General features: G+C 57.7%; 6 protein-coding genes across 6 annotated transcripts, besides 1 other annotated feature; all 6 read right to left on the minus strand.

The window, feature by feature from the left end:
• Positions 1-664: 664 nt before the first annotated feature.
• Positions 665-3,331, minus strand: LPMP_131140 (DNA/RNA non-specific endonuclease-like protein; the record flags this gene model as incomplete). Its single annotated transcript, XM_010698893.1, has 1 exon — positions 665-3,331. One exon carries the CDS (start codon positions 3,329-3,331, stop codon positions 665-667), a length of 2,667 nt encoding a protein of 888 aa, XP_010697195.1.
• A 764-nt stretch (positions 3,332-4,095) lies between these two features.
• Positions 4,096-4,504: a repeat region.
• A 2,050-nt stretch (positions 4,505-6,554) lies between these two features.
• Positions 6,555-7,466, minus strand: LPMP_131150 (XPA-interacting protein, putative; the record flags this gene model as incomplete). Its single annotated transcript, XM_010698894.1, has 1 exon — positions 6,555-7,466. One exon carries the CDS (start codon positions 7,464-7,466, stop codon positions 6,555-6,557), a length of 912 nt encoding a protein of 303 aa, XP_010697196.1.
• A 1,532-nt stretch (positions 7,467-8,998) lies between these two features.
• LPMP_131160 (hypothetical protein) lies at positions 8,999-12,214 on the minus strand (the record flags this gene model as incomplete). The annotated part of the gene is made up of 1 exon (XM_010698895.1): positions 8,999-12,214. The coding sequence occupies one exon, from the start codon at positions 12,212-12,214 to the stop codon at positions 8,999-9,001; it is 3,216 nt and encodes a 1,071-aa protein (XP_010697197.1).
• Positions 12,215-13,378: 1,164 nt separating this feature from the next.
• Positions 13,379-13,969, minus strand: LPMP_131170 (hypothetical protein; the record flags this gene model as incomplete). Its single annotated transcript, XM_010698896.1, has 1 exon — positions 13,379-13,969. One exon carries the CDS (start codon positions 13,967-13,969, stop codon positions 13,379-13,381), a length of 591 nt encoding a protein of 196 aa, XP_010697198.1.
• Positions 13,970-17,459: 3,490 nt separating this feature from the next.
• On the minus strand, positions 17,460-18,725 carry LPMP_131180 (hypothetical protein; the record flags this gene model as incomplete). Its single annotated transcript, XM_010698897.1, has 1 exon — positions 17,460-18,725. The coding sequence occupies one exon, from the start codon at positions 18,723-18,725 to the stop codon at positions 17,460-17,462; it is 1,266 nt and encodes a 421-aa protein (XP_010697199.1).
• A 3,621-nt stretch (positions 18,726-22,346) lies between these two features.
• LPMP_131190 (hypothetical protein) lies at positions 22,347-23,753 on the minus strand (the record flags this gene model as incomplete). Its single annotated transcript, XM_010698898.1, has 1 exon — positions 22,347-23,753. The coding sequence occupies one exon, from the start codon at positions 23,751-23,753 to the stop codon at positions 22,347-22,349; it is 1,407 nt and encodes a 468-aa protein (XP_010697200.1).
• Between the last annotated feature and the right edge of the window lie 300 nt (positions 23,754-24,053).

Consider the following 24,053-nt stretch of genomic DNA (forward strand, 5'->3'; position numbering starts at 1 on the left):
AGCGGGAGTTGCGCTGTAGAAGAAAACTGTAGGGAGAGAGAAAGGAGGAGGGGGGGGGCAAGCGGGAAGGTGAGAGGACCGATGCGAGGCGAGTCGGAGTAAAGGGCGACCCACAGATCCACCCACCCAGACACGCACACAAGGAACGAGAGTACATCTACTTCCTTTTCTCACTCTCTCCATCTTTCCTTGGCTCTCGCATATACGCGGCTGACACCGCGGCGAGAGAGGGGCGAAGAAAGCAAAATCTCCATGTGAGAGCGCAAGCAACCCGACACCCATAGCACCAAGGTAACGACAGAGAGGAAGGGCCTAACGGAGGGAGAAACAAACAACCTGACCCATGCGCCTCACACCACAAGCCTCTGCACGTGTGAGACGATGATGATGTGTGTGCTTGTGCTTGCTGAGTTGTGTGTCTACGTATGCATCTAATGCGATAGGGAGGAAAGGCGAATAGGTGCGAAAGAAGAAAAGGAGAGAGCAGTGGCGACCAACCCGGCCATCACAGGCGGCGAGAGAACGAGAGACCACAACGACAACAGGCAGCCGGAGGATGAACGGACGGGATGGGTGGCAGAGGGGGGGCACATTGGCCTCCACTGCGGGAGCTCACCCGGTACCAACAGAGCAAGGAGAGCAAATGCCACAGACATGCGCCACCTCAGCGACTACCACTACCACTGCCGCCCTGCCGCCACAGCCATCGCTGCCGATAGACGGGAAAGAGGCTGAAGCTCGTCCGCAGCGCCACCGACGAAGCGGCGTGCTCAACCTTGCTTGTGGTGTTGCGACTGGCCACGTCCATCCCGCTAGCCGACCTGCAACGTGAGCGCAGCTCCACGAGTGACTCGGCGAAAAGACGTTCCAGTTTCACTGTGGGCACGACGAGGGAGCGAAGAGTCGTCTCCAAGTCCTCCTCTGATGGCAGTTGTGACGGGGGCGTCGCGTTGTGTCGTCGCCGTTGTGATGGGAGCGGCTTCGACGCAGTGGGCCCCGCCGCTGCCCTCGAACGCCTGGCCGCCACGGCCGCAGTGACCGCCTGTATCGATGCTGCATCGGGGCGGTTTGGCACGATCAGGTGCACGTGTTCGTGAGTGTGCACGTCCCATAGAGAGAAGAAGAACGCATCAGGGATGAAAAGTGACTGCGGCGACGGCGATGAGGACCATGTTGGAGGCGAGACTCTGTCCCCACGCCTGCGCCGCTGATGAACCTTTCTCGATCCGGAGCCGCAGTGCCGAGAGAGTGAGATGGCAGTGGGTGATATCGCAGTGGTGGCGGGCGTGCTCAGTGCCGTGGTGCCGCAACACTGCCGATCTCCTTGTCCCACATCGTTTCTCTGTTTGTAGTAAAGCGGCCCTACGTTGACAGCGACCTCGCGCTCACAATGGCGACTCAAAGCACGGCCACTACAGTGCCGCCACCACCACCGCCACTGCCCTGCCCAGCAATAGCGAAGCGTCCGTGCCGCACATCCCCACACGGCACCTCTGTGGAGTCTCAAGTGCGGGGCAGCGCCGCTTCCAACGCCGGGAGCGGCGAGCAGGCGGGCGATGAGCTCACTGTCCCGCAGTAGGACTTGGCGTGGGCCGCCAGGATTGATTCGTTTCGCTGCTTGGCCACGAGTATGGGTACAGGAAATCGACGACGCGGGGACAGATGACGCCGATTTCGGCGGACGTCCACAGCACGGTGTTACACTAGAGCCGCAGTGAGGAGCTAAAGACGTTGGACCCGCCTGGGTGAAGCTTGCGGCGTCTGAAGGGGACGCCGTCTCTCCACCTGCGGCGCCCGTTGCCGTTTTATTTCGCACAGACTGCTGCTGTCTGGCCAGGTCGCGCGGGGTAAGGGCAAGCGGCAGCTGTCGTACGTACGCTCTCGTCGCCGCTTCCAGCCAGCGCCACACGCCACGGTTGATCTGGTGATGTTGCAGTTGCACATTCGACAGTAGAGCTGCCTCGATGGCTGCCTGTGCACTCGCGGCAACGGACGCATGCGGGGCCAGATGACCTCGATCGTACCCGCGTGCCTTCATCTCTGCCGGCACCCGTCGCACTGTCTTCTCCAGTGAACGGTCGGTGAAGAAGGTGAGGCAGCGGCTCTGTCGCCGTGCACGGTCGACCGTGTCACGGGTGACGTAGTACCCGCACCACACAGAAAGGCGGGCGACGGGGTCGTATAGCAGTGCGAACCCTTGACGCGGCAGGCAAAGTAGCGGCGGCGCAGCCGCCGCACTGGTAGAAGGCGGCTTCTCGGTGCTCTGGCAAGTAGCGGAGACGAAGACGTCCACCAAGTGCTGCGGTCGTGGTTGCCACTTCTGCAGGGGTGCACGTGCGAGGCGCACGATAAAGAGGAGTACCGAGGGGATAAGGGATGTGGTGGTGGGCTTGGTTGCTGCTGCGACGGTGGAGTGCTTTGTCAGGGTGTGTGCGCCTTTGTTTATCATACGCGTGCCCCACCGAACTTCCTTGTCAGTGTCGCGATCGGTGCTGCTCTGCTGTGAATGGCGCACAGAGGAGTAGAGCTTCAGCAGCGTGGGCTGCGAGATGCGCCACGGTAGCCAGCGGTAGCCTATGCAGGCAGCCAACCACTCTGCGGGATGCCCGTAGTCGGGCCGCCGCGCGTCGGTCGAGGCCTGATGTTCCAAGCCTCGCGGTGGCGCTAAGGGGTGCCAGAGACTCCGCCACCCCCATGACTCCGGCCGCGCGACTGCAGCAGGAGAAGGCAGCAGCCGCAGCGGATTGCGGTACTTGGCTTCGCGTTGCGAGTACAAGCGAGTTGCGCGGCGGCTAAGCCAAGGGCTTAACCGCACACCGACGATAACGCCGCAGGTGCCCGCAACTCCTGCGGTGGCACAGGTCAGCCAAAGCTTAGCTGAGCGCGACGGCGTCGATGGGGTCTCGAGCGCTGAGGCAGAGGTAGACAGCGACGGTGGTGCTGTCGGCCCTGCGCGGGCGACATGCAGCTGCGCAGCGGCGTAGTACGCGTGCTCATGCAACAGGCGCTGCGTTGCCCGCGTGCACCACGATGGGAGAGAAAAAAGTGCGGAAGGCAGCGAGGACTCTGGTGCTGCGCAGTCACGTGGGGGGTCGCTTGTCGACAGCGGTACGACAGCTGGCCTAGTGGGCCTCTTCTCCATCAATGAGCTTCTGTGCAGACGTCTGTCAAGGCACCCCCCTCCCGCCCCGAGAGAAAGAAGCAGGCCGATGTGAGAGAGAGAGAGGAGAGCGGGAGGAAAACAACAGTGAAATAGAGCAGAAAGTGTGTGTGTGTGTGGGGAGGGGGAGAGCGATCCAGCATAAGTAATGGCGTCAGGTCGCAGCAGCATGTCCAAGAGCAACAACAAAGTACATACACATTCGCGTGGAAGCGCGGTGTAGCTCACGGTGATGGGAAAGGGACCTCCGTGAGAGAGGTGGAAGAGACGACCAAGCGCGTCGACGGAGGAGTCTGTAGTGCGGAGAAAGAGAACACTCAGTGGTACTCTATAGAGCGAGATATAAACCTTGTCGTGTGTGGTCTGTTTTGCAGATGGGGCCTCGGGTTAGCTTGAGCAGCGGGAGTTACACCCTTAATTACCGTGCGAGTCATTTTGAGAGGACAGAGAAAGACAGGGAGGAAAGCCCAAGAGTGTGTGCGTGGGAGGAGGGGAAACAGACGAAGCGAGTAGGCCCAGCTATGATTGCTGGAGGATGATGCAACGCAACAAGACAACCCCACGCACACGCACACAGGCGCCTATTCGTATTGGAGATACTACAACAGGAGAGACTATAGGAGAGGAGCGAAGACAACAACAACACCAGACGCACAGAGAGGACGAGTCCGGCACTAGCCCCCTAGACATGCTCGCCTACAGAGAGGCACAGAAGGAGGAAGCAGAGACGAAACACGAGAGCAGGGAGGAAAATGACAAGTGAAGGACAGAGGAAGCGCGAAGCGAAGAGGCAGCGCACGATAAGGGGGGAGGAGTGGAATGCGGGTGAGAGACGGGTGTGCGTGTCCTCCGAGGAGGCTGTTGGCTGGGAGGTTAGCCCAAGGAACAGGCACACGAAACCAATACATCATGCGCATCGATATCCTCCCAGCACATCCCTGTCTCTGGCATACAGCACAGGAGGCCCATGGCCCCTCTCTCTCTACCCCCTGGCCTGTCACGGGGCCCATCGCGTGGTGCGAAGCAGCCGTAGACACACGCGTTACAGCAATGCGCCGCCTCAGTCACCGGAGCACGCCCCCCCTTCCCTCGCCTCGCACACCACCCACACCCGCCTCGCAGGTTTCTCTGACGCAACGCCACCTAGCACCTGACCGCCGGCGTCAGTAGCGATACATCGTTCGCACCTCCTCTACGCCGTAGGGGCTTGACCCTGGCCGCGCCAGAGGTGGTTTGGCACTGGTAGGGGGATAGGGGGACTGCTTGGCTTCCTCGGGAGTGTGTGTGTGTGTGAAGTCTGTGATACCACGCACGGAGGTGTCCTCCCTTCCCTCGTCACCAGGGGAGCACCAGCCCATGTGAGAAACATTTGGAGGGGGACACATCCGTTATACCGGATTCCATTGGACTCCCTATGCCATTCCATCGCACTTCTTTCATCTGCTGGAGGCACTGTGCCAGAGAGGAATATTCTGCGTGCGGCTGTGACCCTCATGGCGCAAAGGGGCCTCCCATTATCTTTGAGATACGGTGGTCTGATGCCGGAAATCCAGCTGCGTGCGGACTTCTCCTGTGTGGCCAAGCCTCGTGCGGTCTTTCGTATCGCGGAGTTCAGCAGCGATTGCACCTGCTACTTATCATGCATCATGGGCTTCGAAGGGTGGGGAGAACGCGGGGGTTCTACGCGCGTGGCAGCACTGATTCCGGATGATGCAGTCCTCATACCACTGAGAGAGAGGATGCAGGCGTCGGAGACGTACATCCATCGCATCGAAGACTCGGCAACAAGACACCCGCCTCCAGGCCGGGTCTCAGACGATTCGCGGATGTCGTCGGCGGCCCCCTCTCAGGAGGAAAGGCGGATGCGAACTTGTGATAAGTTGTGGTACGTCTATGGGAGAGCATGGATTCTTCCGCCTTTGAGGAGCTCCATTGCGGACTGAGAAATACACCGAAGAAGATCAAAGGGGGGGGGGTGCACTGCAGCATCTCTTTTTCTGTCTCGTTCAGCCAGTCAAGTGTGGGCAACCCGTCGCAGTACGACAGACGCAGCCTGCCCCAACTGGCACCAAAGCTCGAGCAGATCGATGCGTCGCAGACGCGCCATCCTTGCGAAACACTCGGTTTTCTTATCCGGCATCCCTCAGTAGGAGATGTGCATCACGCGCAGCGTGCCATCACCCACACACATACATACATACACACACACACTGGAGGATTCTGTTCACTACCACGAAGAGCACCACGAGAACGACGGTGCGGAGGGCAAAGCAGCTTGTGTGTCCCCAGTACGAGGGAGGCGGCGGCTCTTTTTAGTAGCAGGCGCTCTGGCTCTCCGCAGGTACCACGCACAGACCAACCACATTCATGGCCGGTACTATGCTGGTCAGGGACTTCTTAAAAGGGGTGTACAGCGAGCCGTCGCACGTTGATCGTGTTGTTTTCGTGTGTTCGTGAGGCTCTCGTGCTTCTATAATGTGTGTTTTCCTTTTCATTCCTTTTTTTTTTGTGGGCGGGGGGAGCGCTCAGATGGAGTTCGTGTGTAGGCCTCTATGGGAGGGCGACTGGTGTAGTTCACATGGTTACGAGCCCTGAACAACGGAACGGGCAGGCACGGCGAAGAGAGAGAAAGGGGCAGAGGGAGGGAGACAGGCATGGACGAGGTGAAGAATTTGGCAAGGGGGTATGAAGGCACAGAAACGAATATACAGCGTGGCAGTGTCCCTCACGGTTTTCAAGGCCTTGTGTTGTGCTTCTCCTCGCGCCTTCTACGCGTCTCTACGTGTGCGCTGCTCAGCCAAATGCGCGCAGACGTACATGGAAGAGAAGGTGCAGGTGTGTGTGCGTGTGTGTCTGTGTCTGGGTGTCTCCCTCTTGCTGTACCCTGCCATGTTTGCTGCTGCGTCGTGCTCGCTACACTTTGTGATGCTTCGCAGCGCTACTTCAGGATTGCGCCCTCCCGTCAACAGTTAGTCGTGTTGTCCAACAACAACGAGGAGAAGGCCCAACGCAGTTGCGCCTCTGTGTGGACTGATGCCGCGCATGAGATGCCCACGCCCTGCCACGTACACACCACATCTCTGTCTCGTATCTTCCGCAGATATCCTTCGAGTCCCTCTCTCCCATTTCTTCACACCCACAGAGACACACCTAGGAGCTGTGATGACGCGCTGCAATGCGTAGCCGCCGCCCACCAGCATTGACGTGAGGCGGTGCTGCACTCGCTACCTTCTACAGAAGGGGAGAGAGGAGAACAGGAGGCAGGAAGTACACATTGCACACACAAGTGAAACAAGGCGGTACTGCAGGGAGGAGGCGGGGTGGGTGGAGGTCAGACTCATGCGCGACTGACTCAGGTGCATGACATGCCGGGAATGACAAGGGAAAGGATTACTTATTGTGCAGCCTTCGCTGCCTTCGCCTCCAGTGCCTGTTGCTTGCCCCGTTCAATCGAGGCAGCCAGCTCGCTCATGCCAGCACCCGAGGCCGCTGACACTGCGGCGTATGGTAAGTCCTCGTAGAATTCATGCAAGAACAGCGACATGGACTGCGCCAGTGCCCCCGCGTAGCTGCTCCCCTGGCTGGTGAGTAGCACGTCCTTGGAGCAGAGCGCGGCTTCCCCGACGCGCGTGCCCTCGCCCTGCCAGTCGGCAGCCTCGTCGCCGCCGGGCTCTCCAGAGAGGGAGCCTCTGCTCTGGTTATTGCAGCGGGGGTTTGTAACGGCCTCGTCAAGGGCATCGTTGTTCCGCATCCACAAAACCACGGAATCCGCGGACACCACGTCGGTCTTGTTGAACACGACGACGAGGGGCACCTGTTGCTTGAGCATGATGCCGCTGGAGTACAGCATTGTCGACACAAAGGTTTGTGGGCTGCTCACACAACGCACCGTGTCAGCGACGAAGAGGAGCACTGTGGGGAAGACAGCGCCAAATGACTCCGCTATCAGCTGCCCTGAGGCGGACCACGTGAACACCTCGATCTGGCCAGGCGTGTCCACGACGACCCAGTCCAGCATCTCCTTCTTCTCCAGCAGCGACACGACCTGATGAATCTTTGTGGCGAAGAGGTTCAGCGACGTCATGATAGCACCGTTCGGGCCCAGCCGGTATTTCTTCATGACCTCCCCGTATTGCACACTGTCGCGGATGTCGATGTTCACGTTGTATGGGGTGTGCGTCACGGCAGGGTCGAGATTGATGAAATACGAGCGGATGCTGTTCGCGTGTGCGTAGTGCTGCATGCGATGCACCAGCGTTGTCTTGCCGGTGCCGGCCATGCCCACCACAAGGATTACTACCGGCATTGTCGCGGCGGCAGATGTGGTAATGGGTAGCGAGGGTGACGCTGAGGCCGACGAAGATGTGTCGGCCATTATGCAGGGAAATGATGGTGAGGAGCCGAAAAAAGGGTGGATAAACAGAGAAGCGTGTGTGTGTGCGTGTGTGTGTGTGGGTAGGTGTATATCTGTCCGTGTCGCAGCTGCTCAACTTCCCTGCCAAGTCAGACAGGGTAGGGGTAGGGAGAAAAACGAAAGAGAAAAATAAAGAAAGCACCAAAGGCTTCCCGCTGAGAATTCCTCGCGCAAGCACCCGCTCGTGTTTGGTTTGTCTCTCTCTCTCTCTTTCTCCGCTGCTGTTGCCGATGCTGACGGGTGCGCGCGTGCGAGTGAGCTACGTGTCTAGAAAGGGAGGCGTTTGGGAATGGAGGAGATGAAGAAGAGGGAGGGGGGGGGGCTGAAGGATGCTGCACTGGTAGAGTCAGTGCCAGAGAGAGAGAGAGCGACTCGACATTACCCTAACGGGTGTGGCTGGCGAGAAAAAAAAAGGAGAAAGCCTAACTTAGTGTGTGTATGTGTGCGTGCGTGCGTGTAGGCGAGCAGATCAAAGGAGGTTGTAGCCCTCGTGCACGCATGCTACACTGAGGTGGATGTAGAGGCTTTGTCTCGCATACCCCGTCTTTTTATTGCTCCGTCCGCTTAACGCACACACCGCTGCTGGGCCTTTTTGCTGTACGGCCTGCTGCTGAGAGGTCCCGACATGTGTGCCCGCACCCACCACACAGACACGCAGGTGAGCTCGATGATCCGTTCTCTTTTCTGTGCGATGCTCTGCTTCTGCTTCTGCTTTCGCTTGTAAGATTAAACGACGCTGCCACTCATCCGCTGCCATTGAGGAGGTGAGGGGTGAGGAGCACTGGAAGAGAAGAACGTGTAAGGCGCGCGGGGGAGGAGGAGGGGGGGAAGGGAGCTGAGCGGAGGGGGAGAAGAGGGATGAGCACGGTAGAAGGGCAGGTACACGAGAAGAAGCCGCCAGGGTCGTTATCACGCAGAGCATTCCACACCACCCCCTCCTCTCTGAGTCCCCCCCCCGCACCCCTCTCTTGACGATATGAGTAAAGGAAAAGAGGACTACGGCACATTAGTGGCGTGTGTAGACGTACACACAGTCACGCATTAACCAACACACGTCCAGACAGACCCACACGCACGGCTGCCTGTGTCAGAGCAGGAAGGGAGAAGGAAGAGGAGGGGGGGGGGGAGGAGACGTCCACGGAGAGCGAGGTTGTCAATCATCATACCCACAGTACCTCTTCTTCTGTGTGTGTGTGTGTGCTCATCAGGGCTATACTGATGGAGGGAGGAGTTATACTGGCCAATGCGGTACTGCCACTTGCCGCTTTCCCCTCCTTCCCTCACAGACACTACAGCAGAGAGTCTAAAACATATGTCTTCTGCTCTTCCTCTCGATAGTGTATTGCACTCACCCATCACGGCACAATCCTTCGAGGATGTCTTCGATCCGGTGAATCAGCCACCACGAGCGACATTCTCGCAAATCACATGGCCTGGGTCATGAGCGCACAGAGGTGACCCATCGTCGCCGTGTACTCACGCTCGTTCATGCACGACGATCGGAGCAGCGCCGCACGCCACTGCGCCAGGCGGCCCGCGACACACAACAGGTCTCCCTTCATGGGCAGCTGAACGTGGAGGAGCAGAGCCGATACGGTGGCCGCCAACCGCGCCGCTGTAGCGAACAAGGATAACCTTGCCATCTCGCAGTCACTCTGGTGTCGAAGAGCAGGGGAAAACTCCATGTAGGTGGCGCTGCTGGCTCGCACGCTGCTGCTCTCGCCTTCCTCAGCGTCCCGAGTGCAGTCCTGCGGTTGCCAGCGCATGGGCAGCTCGTTACAGAGACGGCATACAGCGTAGAGGAGCTGGTACTGTAGCTGACACACACGTGATCGCAACTGTGAAGCGTCCAGTGCACTGAGGTTCACCACTGAAGCAAATGGCGAGCCAGGGGGTGCACCACGCGGTGATAACCAAGACGAAGATGATGGGGGTGGGGGTGGGTGCGGCCGTTGCCTGAGATCCTCACCTGCAACAGCGGCAGCTGTGGCAGTGGAGAGACTACCCGGCGACGTTGGTGAGTCTGCATCGTCGTGCAGCGTCGTTGCTCTCGCATCGCCCTTCGCAGCCGCGCCGGTCACCGTGGAGGAGAAACAATCCTCACCACGTATCAGCGTCAGAAGCTGCTGAAGAACTGGTGGTGGGCTCGCGTAGAGAGACGTAAAAAGGCGAAGAAGCGCCATGCAGGTGTGCTGTGCCTTCGTTATCGGAGCGACTGCTATTTCCACCTGGATGTTGCGGCAAGAGGCAGAGCGCTCCGCGCTTCGAGGTTGACCAACAGCGTCAGTGCTGCGTAGCAGATCACTGACGGCGCGCACAAAGGCGTCCACCAACGCATCCAGAAGCGTGCGCATGCCCTCTGTCGCAGCAGCCGCGAGGATGCCTTGTAGGGCAAAGGCCGGCACTTGCGGTGACGGTTGAGGCGGCTGCCATTCACCCCCATTGCTGGTCTCGGCCTCCCGCCCCCTCGTCTCCTGTTCAGCAATCGCTTCTGAAGTCGCTGGAAACGCACTGAGGGCGACGCGCGCGGCTGCGGCACACGTTACAAGATCGGTCCAAATCGCGTGCCCCAGCCACCACTCCACATAGCCGAGCGTCACTACTTCGCACGGCCACTGGGAGAGTACTTCACACCACTGTCGCGTAAGATGGCGCAGCTGCTCAACAAATCCAGCAGATGCGTCTGACTCAGCCGCTGTTGCCGCAGAGGAGGGGGAAGGTGCACGGGGGACTCGACCTCTCACGCGTGGTGACACGCGACAGTCATCAACCTTCACGCCATGGCCAGCGTCTGGCGAGTGGCACGCGTTCGGCCTGCCCACCAGCACCTCCGCCAGACCCGCCTCAAGTCGTTCTAGCCCATCGAAGATCAGCAGCAGAGCGGCCCGCAGCGTGCGCGGCTGCGCTGACGCGGAGGTCTCCGTTGCTTGAGCGGAAGCATAGAACGCTACAGGAAGGGATGAATGTAGGCTCTGGGTGACAGTACCAGCAGAGCTAGCAGCTGGGGTCGAGGTGAAGCTGGCTGCCGCTGCCACAGAGGCGTCCACATCGCGCGCGAGGTGAGCAGCGAAGGCACGCGAGAGGGTGTGCAACACCCACGGCCGCACCCACGCAGGCGGTTCTGTGGGAGGTGTAGTGGCGGTCCTCAAAAACGGACCGGTGCCGCTCGCCGTCATCGCCGCTGTCCTCGATGGCACAGCGCCAAAGAAAGCGAGGACCGCGCTGAAAGGCGATGGGGCAACTCGTGGTCGGGAGGCGCTGATGCCGCTCGTTGACGTCGCCGCGGAAGCGAGTGCCACTGCCGGTGACTGTGGAGACGCGAACACTATGGATGACGAGGATGACACGGACGGCGATGTTAGCCACCGCGTTGGCACGGCAGGGGTGCCGCCGTCATCACGGATGCTCGTGTTGCTGAGGCGCTGGTACGGTTGCACGTACACAGAGCCCCCCACGCCCTCGTGCCGGCGCCGTCGCTTTGGCCCAGGAACTAAACTGACGCTGCCACTGTCCAATGGCGGCCCGTCTTCAGAGCCCAATATGGATCGACAGCGGGAGCGACGGTACCCACGGGCCACCCGTACGGCCGACAACGACGACGGCACCGGGACTTGGACACGTCCTGTCTTGCCCGAGCGACTCTCCGCTGCCCAGGCCAACACCGTCTCGGTCTCGTCACCAACATCAACACTGGCGTGCAGCTCCGCGGCGCGACGAGCACGTTCCTCTAGCGCATCCATGTCGCTTGAAGAGAAACTCGCCCCCGGTAGCCGTCGCACGTGCGTCTGCGCGGTGTCCTCGGCGGAGATATACGAGGGAGCCGGGACTGTGAAGGTGTTGCCACGGTCACAGCGGCCTCGTACAATCGACAGCGCCGCCGACGAGGTGACGCCATTGTGCGCGTAGAAAGCTGAAGGAACGCGGTAAAGGTGTTGGACAGGCACGCCGGTAGACAAGAGAGCGTTCGAAGAAAGCCTTCCTGGAGAAACTGGTTGTTGGCCTTGTTGTGGAACCTGATCGAAGCCGCGGCTCGACCCTTCCATCGCCAAGCAAGATGAGGATTCTGAGGGCGTGGAAGAGGTCGGGCGTGGTTGTGGGGTGGTCACCGTCACTGGACGCTGCAGCACCTTTGCTGTGGCTGTTCCTGTTGCCTCTCCACGAAATATGCCGCGGTGGCTGCGGCTGGTAATGTTTCCTTTATCGCCGCGCTCGCCGTTTTGAGCAGCTGTCAAGTGGCTTTCTACCGCCACAGTCCTGGTGGTCGCCGCTGCAGAGCCCACTCGCGTGCTGAGGGTACCAGAGCTCGGATGGTTGTCGCCTGCGATGGACGCGCCAGGGGGAACAGATGCGTTGATTACCGAGTGTGAGGACGGAGCTAGTCTCTCAGCGTAGCCTCCAGCACTACCTACACCGCCACCAAGACTAGCAGTGGTTGAGGTATCACGGTTGGTGGGGGAAACGTGCCGGCGCGTGCTCGCCGCGATGGTTGTGAAGGCGCCAACGCTGTCCATCACAGGGGTCGCACCAGTCAACTCGATCCCAGCAGTTCGGAAGGACATCGATAAGGGGCCCGGGGACGCCGCGTGGCGGGCAATGGCAACGCTGGTGCAGCTGCCTGATTGCTCACGCGTGCCGTCCATAAAGGCCGTTGAGGAAAGGGGTGGGGGTTGGGGGAGAAGAAGATTTGGGAGGAGAGCGATGCAAATATCTTCTCAGAGAGTGGAAAGAAAAAGATGCTACACACACGGGATCTCTATGGTGAAGAGGGGACTTGGGGAAGAGTTAAGGGTGAGTGCCTGCGCGAACCGCCCACAACGTCCGCGCCAACTGTAAGAGCTGTCTAGCTAAAGGTGGTGGGTACTGGCGGTGCGACGCTCACACCAGCACAGCCTTCTTTTCTCCAACAAAGGAGGGGCGAATGGCCGGATATGGGTGTGTGTGCCTGTGCTAGTGTTGGTGGGGTAAACTCTGCTTGCTAGATAAGAGCCGCACGCGAGAGGGACGAGGAGGACAAGCAGAAGCCATGGGGAGAAGGACGAACGGGGAAGGGGATGGGAATAAAGGAGAGGTGAGGCATTCCAGTTGGCAGCACCGCAGGTGACGAGACAGGGGAAATCGATCGATGCTACGAGTCCGTCTGTCCCCGCCGGAGAAAAACCCACAGAGACGCACCCACACAGCAGACCCACTTACACGTGCAGGCGCTGTGGTTGGAGCTGTGATATTTTTCCCTTTGACGCGCCTCGCCTTCTGCGCTTGGAGAGGGAGAGAGGGAGAGAGTGTGGGGTAAAGGGGGTCAGAGATAACGAGAGGTCAACCACCATAATGATTTGTCCAGCTGCCAAAAGAGCGTCTGCCTCACCACTACCACCACCACCCATTGTCTACAGGCATGCGTAGGCACACCGAGGCACAGGCATTGGCAGAGACATCACACGCAGAGGCAGACACAGAAAAGAACAGTGGGGGATAACACAGGGGCATACATAAGAAACACGACAGGAGTAGCGAGCACGAGGGGGAGGGGTGCGTGCGTAGCGTCGATTGGCGGAGGGGGGGGAGGGTGACGAGGCAAGTGGGAAAGAGAGGGGAAAAAGGGGAGGGAAGGGTCGAGGCGGCGCAATCAACGCACTTAACTGAGTGTTGCTCGGGGTATTCCCTCGATCTCTAGCGGCTCGGCCACTACAGCAACAACAATCACGAGATGACGCATTGCTTGTCACCTCCCAGCTGAACCCTCAATGACCCTCCTCCTCCTCCTCACTGCCCCCTCTCTCAGTACTGCCCAACCTCTCTACTTCCGCTCACCAGCCTTGCGGAAACATGGCCTTGAAGCGACGCACAAAAAACTTCTGCCGCGGTCCGCCCACGTCCGAGCCGTACTGCCCGCGTGCGCGCCACACGTCCCGTGAGTGAGTCAGCGGCTTCTGGCCAATTTTCCAGTGATAGTCGGGGTGGACATTATAGTAAGTGGACTTGAACTCCGTCACCTCCTGAGTCTTGCGGCGGACATCGCCGACCTGGTTGAAGCGGCGCATCTCTGCCATCTTCTTGCGGTCCCGCTCTTCGGAGAAGTACATCATCTCCTTTGTTACCTCATCTCGCGAGTGAAACCAGTGCATGTTTTGTGCGTACGTCTTGATCGACTTGGCCCGTTCCCATCCGAGGATAAGCCGGTAGTCAATGTCCTTCTCGCTCAGCTGCTCATTGTTTGGGTCTCGGAAAGTACACCGCACCTCCTCGGTAATGACGTCACGGCGCGAGCGCAACGGGAAGCCGTGCGCCCCTTTCAACAAGCTACGGTAGAGGCGAATTTTCTCTTGATGCCGGTACGAGATCGGCGCCGCGGTGGCCTCAGCGGCAACGCGGTGTGCGATGAAAGACGTGTGCAGCATACCTCCAGGGGGAGGGAGCTATTCTCTGTGGCCTTAAGAAGTGGAGTACCAGGCATAAACCTGAGGGGGGGGGGGGACCCATTCGCATCCACAGCCACGAGGAGTCTCTTCAAATTGAAGGTGCCGGACTGAACCACCAGTGACTACTGCACGCGCCCTGCGGGCGGAGACGAAGGGAGGCGACGAGGGGTACACGAGGTGGGGTCCACAATCCTGAAACACCGAAAAGAAAAGAGCGCGACAAATTAGGAGGGCCAACGAAGTAGCGTGAGACTCTCTCCTCAACGCCTAACATGAGCGGCAGCGAGCAGCAGCAGTAGCGATTGCCATCTTCATGGCATAGCCGCACCAGCCCATGCACCCCACAAAGAAAAAGGCGAGAGCAAGGACCAAGAGAGAGAGAGAGGGAGAGCATCTATAGGAGGTAACACACACACACACACACACACACACACACACACACGCATGCATTCATAGGCAATGAGGGGAGGCGGAAGAGCCAAAGACGCGAGCGCAGGTGTCTTCGTGCCACGCCTCCCCTCTTTCGGTGCTGTGCTGCCGTCATCTACCAGAGCGGACGTCGCAGCAAGGCTACAGGGTGCGTGTGTGCCCCCCCCGTCAGACCCGCTTTTCCGCGAGAGAGCGAAGACGAGGAGCAGAAGTGTTAGAGAGGAGGGGAGATCTGCAGGTCATCACTGGACGCCTCTTCCTCGTCTGCCTGCCTCACCCATATCTCGCTCCCTCTTTCTTCCCCCTTACTGCCGGACATCAGTTTACACCTCTACGCGTCAAGCCGCTGTGTGTTTCACTCCCTTCGTGGACAGTGTTTGGCATGGTGACCCGTATGGCGGAGAGAGAGAAGCGAGACACAAACGCATGCGCGGGGGGGGGGGGGAGAGGAGAAGAGCGCAGAGGGCAGAAGGTGGTGTGTTTTGAGCAGGTGCATTGCTGTTCGGTTCTCAAACTCTCCACGTGTATGCGCCCAAGGCAGAGCTGGCGATGGACTAGGAAGCGGGAGGAAGGGGTAGGCCGACCATGCGTGGATGCCTCTAACATCTGAAGGAGGGGAAAGACAGGCGATGTCCTAGACAAGAAAAGGAAGAAAAATATGCGAGAAGGAGAGCACCAAACTGACAAGAAGCAAAGGTGAAAGACCACACCCACCTACCCACCCACATACACACCCCCACACACACACACACACGCGGGCTATGTGCACAGAGGCCGAGGGAGAAAGAGAGCACCATCTTCATAGGGGGCATCTACCTAGCCGAGAAGAGGGAGGGGGAGGCATAGGAACATGGCGGTGAAGAGAGAAAAATAGGTTCACATGGAGGGGGGTGGGTGGGTGGGGAGCAACGCGCCACCAAAGGAGAGACGAGCAAAGCAACGACAAAACACAAAACGAGTTGATGAGGGAGGCGGTGAGGGGGGGGGAGGGGGAGGGAACAGCGAAGGAGAGAGTAATGGATCGCGCAAAGCCACCGAAAGACCAACAGGAAAAAAAGAGGGAGATGCGTAACGAAGCCCGACACGCATCAACTACCGCACCTCGCCATGACACTCGGTTCTCGTTGTCTGTCCTGCGTGCGTGTAGCGGCGCATGTGCACATTTTTGACTTTGGGGGAAACATCGGCACATGCCCATACATTACCTACGTAAACACGAGCGTGTGCGCGTTGTGGGTTGTGAGGGCAATGATACAGGCCAAGGGGGCGACAGGGAAGCAAATATTGCCCAGGAAAAGGGAGTGAGTGGAGGCACACATAAAGAAGAGGGGAGACAGCCCAAGACTCGCGAAGGGAAAGAGGGAAGGCGAGCAAAGCAAAACAAAGTAAACATGAAAGAAGATACCCGCACCCACAGAGGGAGAGAGAGAGAGAGAGAGAAATACATAGTCGGGAATACACGCACACACACACACACGCTCAGGGGGAAACAGCAGGGGATATACTATTCATGGAAGATATTCTGCGTGCCCTTGTCGCTTGTTGTGCACTGCTGGAGGAGGGCAGTGCATTTTCTTCTTTTTAAAAGAATAGCTGACATGTACCAGTCCTCTAATCATCCACCCTCTTCCCCCCTCCCCTCTCTCTCACGGCGCGTGCGTGCCCCTGAAGAAGAGCACAGACGCGATTATCCCATCAAGCGACAACACTTGCGAATACGTAAGCGAAGAGAAGGCGGGGGAGGGGAGCGACTAACAGAAGCCGCACACACACGCAAAAGAGACTTCAGTGAAGCAAGCTAACTCATCGAGAGAAATTGGGAGACGCTCACACAGAGGCGAGAGAGAGTAAAAGTCCACAATACTGGTATGGCGGGGAGAGCGGGGTCGCAGAGGGGAAAGGGGACATCGAGTGTGGCCCAAGGGAGAGGGTAATCAATGTAGGCGCGGTATACAACGGGCTCCCACCCTTACACAGACGCAAGGGGAGATACACGGGATCCTCGTCCACCAGAGCTGTCGCCACCCTTTTCTTCATTCTGACCTCTTCTCAGGCAAGCGCGTTCACTACGTGCATCATGGAGAGAATGAGAAAGCGTCCTCCCCCCTCTCCGGCCAACGTATCAGATGACAGCTACCAGTGGCGAAAGAGGAGACGAGTGATGAAAGGAGCGTCAACGGAAGATGAAGGGAGAGAGAGAGAGAGTTGCGAAGCGATTTGTGGAAAGCATGAAGGAAGGGTGCTGCGTCTCGTGTGTGTGTGTGTGTATGCGTGGCATTGCTGTTTTTCCCCTTGCCCGCCCGCCGTCCCCCCAACTGCAAATCCGCCCAAGAGAGCGAAACTGAGAAACGATGGAGTATAACGAGGGACATCCCCAGCAAAGGGCGCAAAGAATAATACTACTAATCATAAACACCCAACAGACGTGCACCACAGCACAGGTAATATAGACCCCCATACATACATACATACACAGAGAAGAGGGGGAAAAGGCACCCAAGAGCGGGGGAGGGGGGGAGGAGTTCCAGAGGACTACACACAGAGGGAGAGGATGGGGGTAGAAGCGAGGGGGGGGGCGAGAAGGGGGAGAGAGAGAGAGAGGCGCGGCAATCACCTAAGTCGCAGTCGTGATTCGCACACACACACACACACACACACGCACACACATGGGCGAGTGAGTCGGCGTGAATGACGACGACGTCCTTCCCCCCTCCCCCTCGTCCCTCCTCCCCTGCTCTGACTTCTGACGACACGCTCCCTTCTCACCTAGTTGATAACGAAGTACATCCACAAACCACCGAGAACAAAGGATGGCAGCAAGGCGCCAGGTACGAAAGAGAACATAACGAGAGACGCGTGTCACCGAGCGAAACAGCTGGTGTGCACGGCTAATGGAGTTGGCACAGAGCGTGAGCCACATAGTTGTAGAGCAGGTCAGTCGGGTCATTGTTCTCTGGTCCTCTAAGGGGCGCACGCCCGCACTTGTTCCCCAACGTATCGCTGCTGCGTTGCGTTTTTTTTTGTTGTTGCACCCTGCGCCTTACATCCAGTTGTTCGTAACGCGGCTATGATCGTTGTACTGATTATTCATTCCTTGGTTGTAGGCGCCATTCTGGCTCGAGAGTGGGTTGGGGTACTGATTGTACGGCAGCTGATTCGCTGTATTGTGGTTGGCGCCGTACATGTTGCTTTGATTCTGCTGGCAGGCCTCCCCCGGGTTCCTCACACTCATGTCGTCGTCTGAGCTGTGGCAGTTGTGCTGCTGCGTAAAAGAGCGTGTCGACACAAAGGACTTGGTGTGCGTGACCTGCTTTGTCTCCTCCTGTGCCCACTCCGGTGCGTCCTCCGGCGGCTCGTCCATGTTTTCATTGTCTTGACAGCACGCCGCCAAGACGAAGACGACGAAGCACAGCACCAGGAGGGCGACGAAGAAGACGACCCACCAGAGGCTCTGCAGTTTGCTGGAGGTGTCCTGCTGCTCGTACATCATGCGGCTCGAGCCTTGTGCCTGGCACACCGCCCAGAAGTTCGCTTGGCTCGCTTTCTGCGCATCTGCGTTCCATTTACTGCTGTTGTAGATGGCGCTAAACGAGAATCCGGCATAGCTGTAGCCACCCGAGGCCTTGTTGTCGGACCAGGTGGACGCGTCGCCGTTCCCGACCGCAAGAAGGTCCTGGCCAAACATGGCGCTCGGCCGCAGTTGCGACTTCAAGGGTTCGGTCTTGTTGAACCATGACGGGAAGCCGCCCTGCACGCCGTACACGCTCACTGAAGGCGACAACGGTTCCAAGAAGTAGTTGCCGGCATAGAAGGTGACGCCAACGTGGCTTATGTACAGCGGCAAGTCTGGGTTATCGTCCATCTCGGACCAACGGCCTTGGTTCCAGCGCCAGTAGCAGCCGAAGGACGCGCCAGCGCCGGAGCCGATGACGTGGTCAACTAGGGGTGGAGGGCAATTGATCAAGGGGTTTGCGTTCGTGCTGGCCGCAAGGTACGCGTACCACTCCGTGGCAGCACCGGCACCTCGTGCCGCCTGAATGACAGCGGTGTGCAGCGCGGCCGTTGGCTCGCCAGCAATGTAGCCGCCACCCTCTTGACAGAGAAGACGGCTTTCCATCTTGTCGCCGCTTCGGTCGGGCCTCACGAAGGTGGTCACCACCGGCACGTACGCAAAGCCTTGCACATACTCGACGCCGTAACTGAGGAGCACGAGCAGCAGCATCGCAACGGACAGAGTGGTGGGGCGACGACGACGAGCGCCATCCATGTGGTGGGGCGTCACTGCCCCATCGAGCTGCACTGCCATGCTAAGTGCTCGGTGTGGTTTTCCTGTCGTAACACAGTGTCTCTGAGTGCTTGCGAGGGATACACAGAGAGAGAAATGATGGAGATGAAGAAGATGATCAACGAAGCCTGGCGAAACGGAGTCCCAACCGGATAGGAAGTGAAACACACGAGAGAGATTTGAGGGGGCGGGCGGGGCGAAGAGCGACAAGAAACTTTGTAGAGGTGCTTGAGTGTGCAAAGACAGAAGGAGGGGGAGAAGAGAGTGCGTCAATGGAAGAGTCGCCAGTGCAACGGGCACAACTTTCACAAAGTTGATGATGACGCTTTTCCTATTTTTTTTTTGCTTCTCTCTTGTGCTCTGTCAGTTTTTATTCTTAATTCCTGGTGTCTCCCTGTTGTTGTGATTGCCTCGTGGTCTCTTCAGCTTTTTGTGCCTGTTTGCCTGATGCGCTGCCACAGTGAACGGCCAGCTTTGTAGACGACGTGTGCGTGTGCGAGTAGCGGAGAGGGGGAGGGAATAAGGATAAGGAGAGAGAGCCATTGAGAGAGACATGCGGCGGAAACGCTGAAGCAGAGGGGAAAGGGAAGGGCATTCTGCATGATGGCGCATTTTTCGGGTATATAAAGAGGGGGGCCTTTTTATGTCCTCCACTCTCTGGACGCATTTGTAGGCAGAAGGTAAAGCGAGCGAAAAGGCCAGGGAAGCAACGACACATGTGAAACTGAACGTCGAGACAAAAGTGTCCAGTACGGCAGCGGTGCTCGCGGCGAAGAGGAAGAGGAGAGAGGAAGGATAGAGTCAGTGACACACACACACACACACATGCATATGTGAAAGTGCAGATGCTCCTGTGCCTGTGTGTATGTGTGTGTTTCACCATCACCATGGAAGAAGCCATCGAAACAGCACAACAGGAAAGGAGGCAATGGTGGAAGAAAAGGTGTGTGGAGGCGGGGGAATGAGCTCGCAAACATGAAAAGCTCAAAAAATCGAAGACAGTGGTGGAGAGGCTACTCGTTTCACGGGCTTGCGGTGTCGGGAGGGGGAGCCGAGGGGAGAGCTGAGGTCTATAAAAAAGCACAGAGGTGCAGACAACGAAAAAGACCACTCTGTTTCCTTCTCTATGGCTGACTGCCTTACCTCTTCTATTTCACTCTGTACATCGTTCCCTATTTCCTCTCTCCCTGCAAAGGTGTGTGTGTGTGTGTGGGGGGGGTGACGTGCCTCACGTAGAGACCAGTGAGCGTGATCGCCACAAGCATGTATCGGCACCCCGGTGTGTCAGTATCCCATTTCCTTCGCTTCTCTCTGAGCGTGGGAGAGCCCCTTCATTGCTTCTGTTGTGGACTCTGTTCTCTACTGCCACACCCACTTCGGCATCCCATGCAAGGCAACGAGGAGGGGACACGCATCACAGCACAGCTCACCACACCTCCTCCCTTACGCGCAGACGTGCTCTTGTGCAGATCTGCGAGAGAAGCGAAGAAAGAGAGAAGAGAAGATGAAAAAACGAGAAAAACGAGAAGACAAAAAATGCGAGGAATGGCGGAGGACAAGCGAGGGAGGGGAGGGGGGGGGGGCACGCACGCGCACGTTACAGCAGGCCCTGCGTCCATCCACATCAAAAGCAAGCAAGGAAGAAAAGAGAAGAACAAAAACAAGCGACATGTGTGTGTATGTGTATGTATGAATGAATGAGTGAATGGGGTAATAGGGGGGAGGGGGGAGGGCCGGCAAACAAGTTTGGTGTCGCGATGCAGAGGAAGCGATGACATGCAAAGGAGAATGTCAGTATATATTTATATATATATACGCCCCACCCCACCCCACCTCACATACACACATACGCACACAGCTGAGAGAGACTTGAATACACAAGGAAGCTGCACATGCAGAGGAGGAGAGACCAAACAGAGGTCAAGCAACATTCTCATGCACAGGAAACGAAAGAGACAGGCAAGGGACAACGACGAGGAGAGAGAGAGGGTGTGTGTGTGTGTGTGTGCATTAAGCGGAACGCGATCGAGAGCGTCTCATCGGAGTCCCCTTTTCCTCCTTCTCTCTTTTTTTCTTCCCTTTCCTTCGTGCTGCCTTTATTATTCCATTCAAAAAATATATATATAAAGGAAGAAACATAAGAATAACCACCACGTGCACTACCTCTCTATACATGCCGCACGACAGCACCAAGGACAAGCAACGCGCAATGACTAGGCACATACACATGCACACACACACTCTCTCATATATATACATATGCATACATAAATTTACATAGAGGATATAATGTGCACATCTAACAGGAGAGCATGGAGGAGATACATTCATGCCTACCGACTCACACACACATACACACATGCCTAATGTGTAGAGGCCAGTAGGAAAGAGAAAAAGAGAGTAACTAAGCAAGAGCATAAGAGGAAAAGGTGCAGTGAAGTGAATTGAGGAGCGCGGGCTCAACGGGGAGGTGGTTGTAATCGCTTGACCTATCAGAGCAGGCGATACTCTCACGTTCAGAACGCGGGGAACAAAACAACATCACGCAAAGAACAGAGAGGATAACCCCAGTCCGCACAGGCCCCTACACACGGCAGATACATAGACATATACACGCCTACACACATACAGTCCGTCATGCAAGAGAAGAGAGAGAGAGAGCGAAGGAGCGTGAGCTGCGATCAACACGAAGCAGGTATGTGCGTGTATGCTGTTCACACGTGTGTGGGGTGGGGTGAATAGAGGGAGGGAGAGGTGAGGAGGGGGTAGAAGGCGGTTGAGCAAAACCAAACCAAGACAGCGGATCAAAGAGGCGGACAACTCCAGCTTGAAGGGGGTAGTAGAGGGGGGAGGGGATGAGAAGAAGGGGCGGGTTATGGCAGGGAGGCAATAAAAGAAATATTCATGGACACACACACACACACACACACACACACACACACGCACACCCACCAAAGGAGAGATACCTGCGGGGTGGGGGCAGTGAAAGGCGAGAAACGTGAACAGAGAGCAAAGAAAACTCAAACCAGCAGACCAGCCCACAAGCACCGATGCATGCCCGCAGAAAAATAGAACGAAAATAGCATGAGAACCGAGCCCAGAAGCCTAGAGGAGGGGGAGGAGGGAGGGTCCAGACAGAAAAGGGAGAGGGGAGGGGGGAACAATTCCAGCACAGGAGAGAATAGCACTAGTCGCCGTAGCCAACACAGTAGTCGCGCAAGTACTCATGTTGTTGAGCCTCTTCATCTTTCTTTCCTGAGCTTGTTCGTTGCCCCGTGGAATCACGCGAAGAACAGAGATCACGCCTCCCGGAGAGAATGTGTCGCCTACAAGAGTAGGGGTAGCGTGTACATGCGTGTACTGAAATGGGCTTGCCCAAAGACATCTTCCTGGGCGGCGAGGAGGAGCAGGAGGAGAGGGTGTGTCGTCGCGGTCTTCCTGTGGAAAAAACAGGCAAACAAAACACAAAATGTGCACATCAGCAGAGGGTCGTTGGAGGGTGGGGGGGAGGTGTAGGGAGAGAAGGAGTCAGTCGAGACACCGAAACACATCCCACGTACCCCACTTCCACTTCCTCTCAAGCAAGAATTGAAGGAGGGAGAGCGGCAGATATGCTCTCTCTCTGTGGTTTCCTCGTTCTCTTTACAGGTTCACGTTCGCCTCATCGATCTCGCCAGCCTGTGGTACCTCGACATCGTCGAAGGCCTGTGAAATGTTGCGGTTACGACTGCGACGCATGCTGCGACGCTTCGAGGTGACGAGGCTGGGCTCCTGGGAAGCATTTCCAGCGCCATCCGCCTCTTGTACATTCTGTGACGATCCTTGGTAAGATAAGGCCTCCTCGCTGATATCCACGGCGTTGCAGCCGATGAGGTTGCCATCCGAGTTCGTGGGTACATTGCCGTGGGCATACTGAGTGCGCCCGCCGTTCTGGTAGATACCGGCCGCACCCACGGCCATGTCCTCCGAACCGTGCGGCTGCAGAGGATTAAAACCGCGTCCATAGCGCATCTGGCGGCGCTGCTCCTCCTGCGCTGGTGACAGCATCTGCGGTGGCAGCGGCATCCCACCTGGCACGGCGTACTGCTGGTTTGTCGCCTGGGATGCTCTATCAGTGACGACGTACCCCTTGCCAACGCGCTCGCGGATGACCATTACGAACAGCGGCGGCTCCTCCTTTGGCTTCATTGAAGTGAAGCAGCAGTAGATGACGATGAAGAAGAGGAAGGCCAGGATGATAATGGCTACTATCAGGAAGATGACCCACCAGTGCGACTGAGACCACATGAGGGTTTTGAAGCCATTCACAAACACTGGCTGCGGCATGCGCGTGGTAAAAGGGGGCCTCTCCGGATAGAGCTGGTGCTCGCACACAATCATAAAGCTGCTCGTTGGGTTCGGGTCGTTATTCTTCGGCACTAGTGGCGCGTCCATGCGGTAGAGACCCCTCATGACGGGGTCGAAACTGGCGACGCCGCCAAAGTACCCACGTGGGTATCGTTTACCAGAGGCGTCGACCTTAGGCTCCCAGATGAATTGTTCAAACTGATTCAGAACTTGGCTGCCTCCCGAGCTCTGCTGGTAGAGGTTAGCCCAGTATGCCGTGCCAGGCTCGTCTTTGTACGAGTACATGTCGTAGAACCCGTAGCGCCAGCGGTAGTAGCAGTTGGCGCTGTTCGGTGTCGTGGCGCCCTCGACACGCTCTGCACAGGCCGTGTTGGGCAGGGACGGCGCCGCACTGGAGCCAGTGTAGATAGTGCTCGTGCTTCCACCGCCGTTGATACTCATCCAGTACGCGACGGTGTTGCTCAACCGAGTGTTTGCGTCGCTGGCTGGGACGCCGCCAGCGTCAAAGCACGTCGTCTCAGTGCTGGAGTACGTGACAGCTATGCCAGAGCTCAACAGAGAAGCGGAGCTATACGACGTGTACCCTTTCATCTGCAGTGCCAGTAGACCGAGTAGACCCTGCGCCTGGGCCACCTCTGCGAGACCGCTCAAGGTGAGCAGCACAAGCAGCACTGCCAAAGGAAGAGAGGCAGGCAACTTCATGGATGTCTGTGTTGTGTGTTCCCGGGCAGCCTTTTTTCTCTTTCTTTAGTTTTTTGCTTTCCGGCGTAGGAGGCGGGGAGAGGAGGGCCGCGTCAGGAAAAAAAAGGAGCGAGCAACAACGGGCGAAACTCAACACCCATACGTTGTTGTGCCGCGTCTCAGCCTTAGGGAGGGAGCGAATGGGATGGGAGCCGTGGGAGCTGAGCGAGAAGGAGCGATGTACACGGCGGAGAGTGCCCAGGGGGGGGGGGGGAGAATCGAACAAGAAAAACGAAAAGACGAGAGCGCAAGGAAACGGCG

The sequence above is a fragment of the Leishmania panamensis genome (genome assembly GCF_000755165.1).
Source record: "Leishmania panamensis strain MHOM/PA/94/PSC-1 chromosome 13 sequence".
Lineage (NCBI taxonomy): Eukaryota > Euglenozoa > Kinetoplastea > Trypanosomatida > Trypanosomatidae > Leishmania > Leishmania panamensis.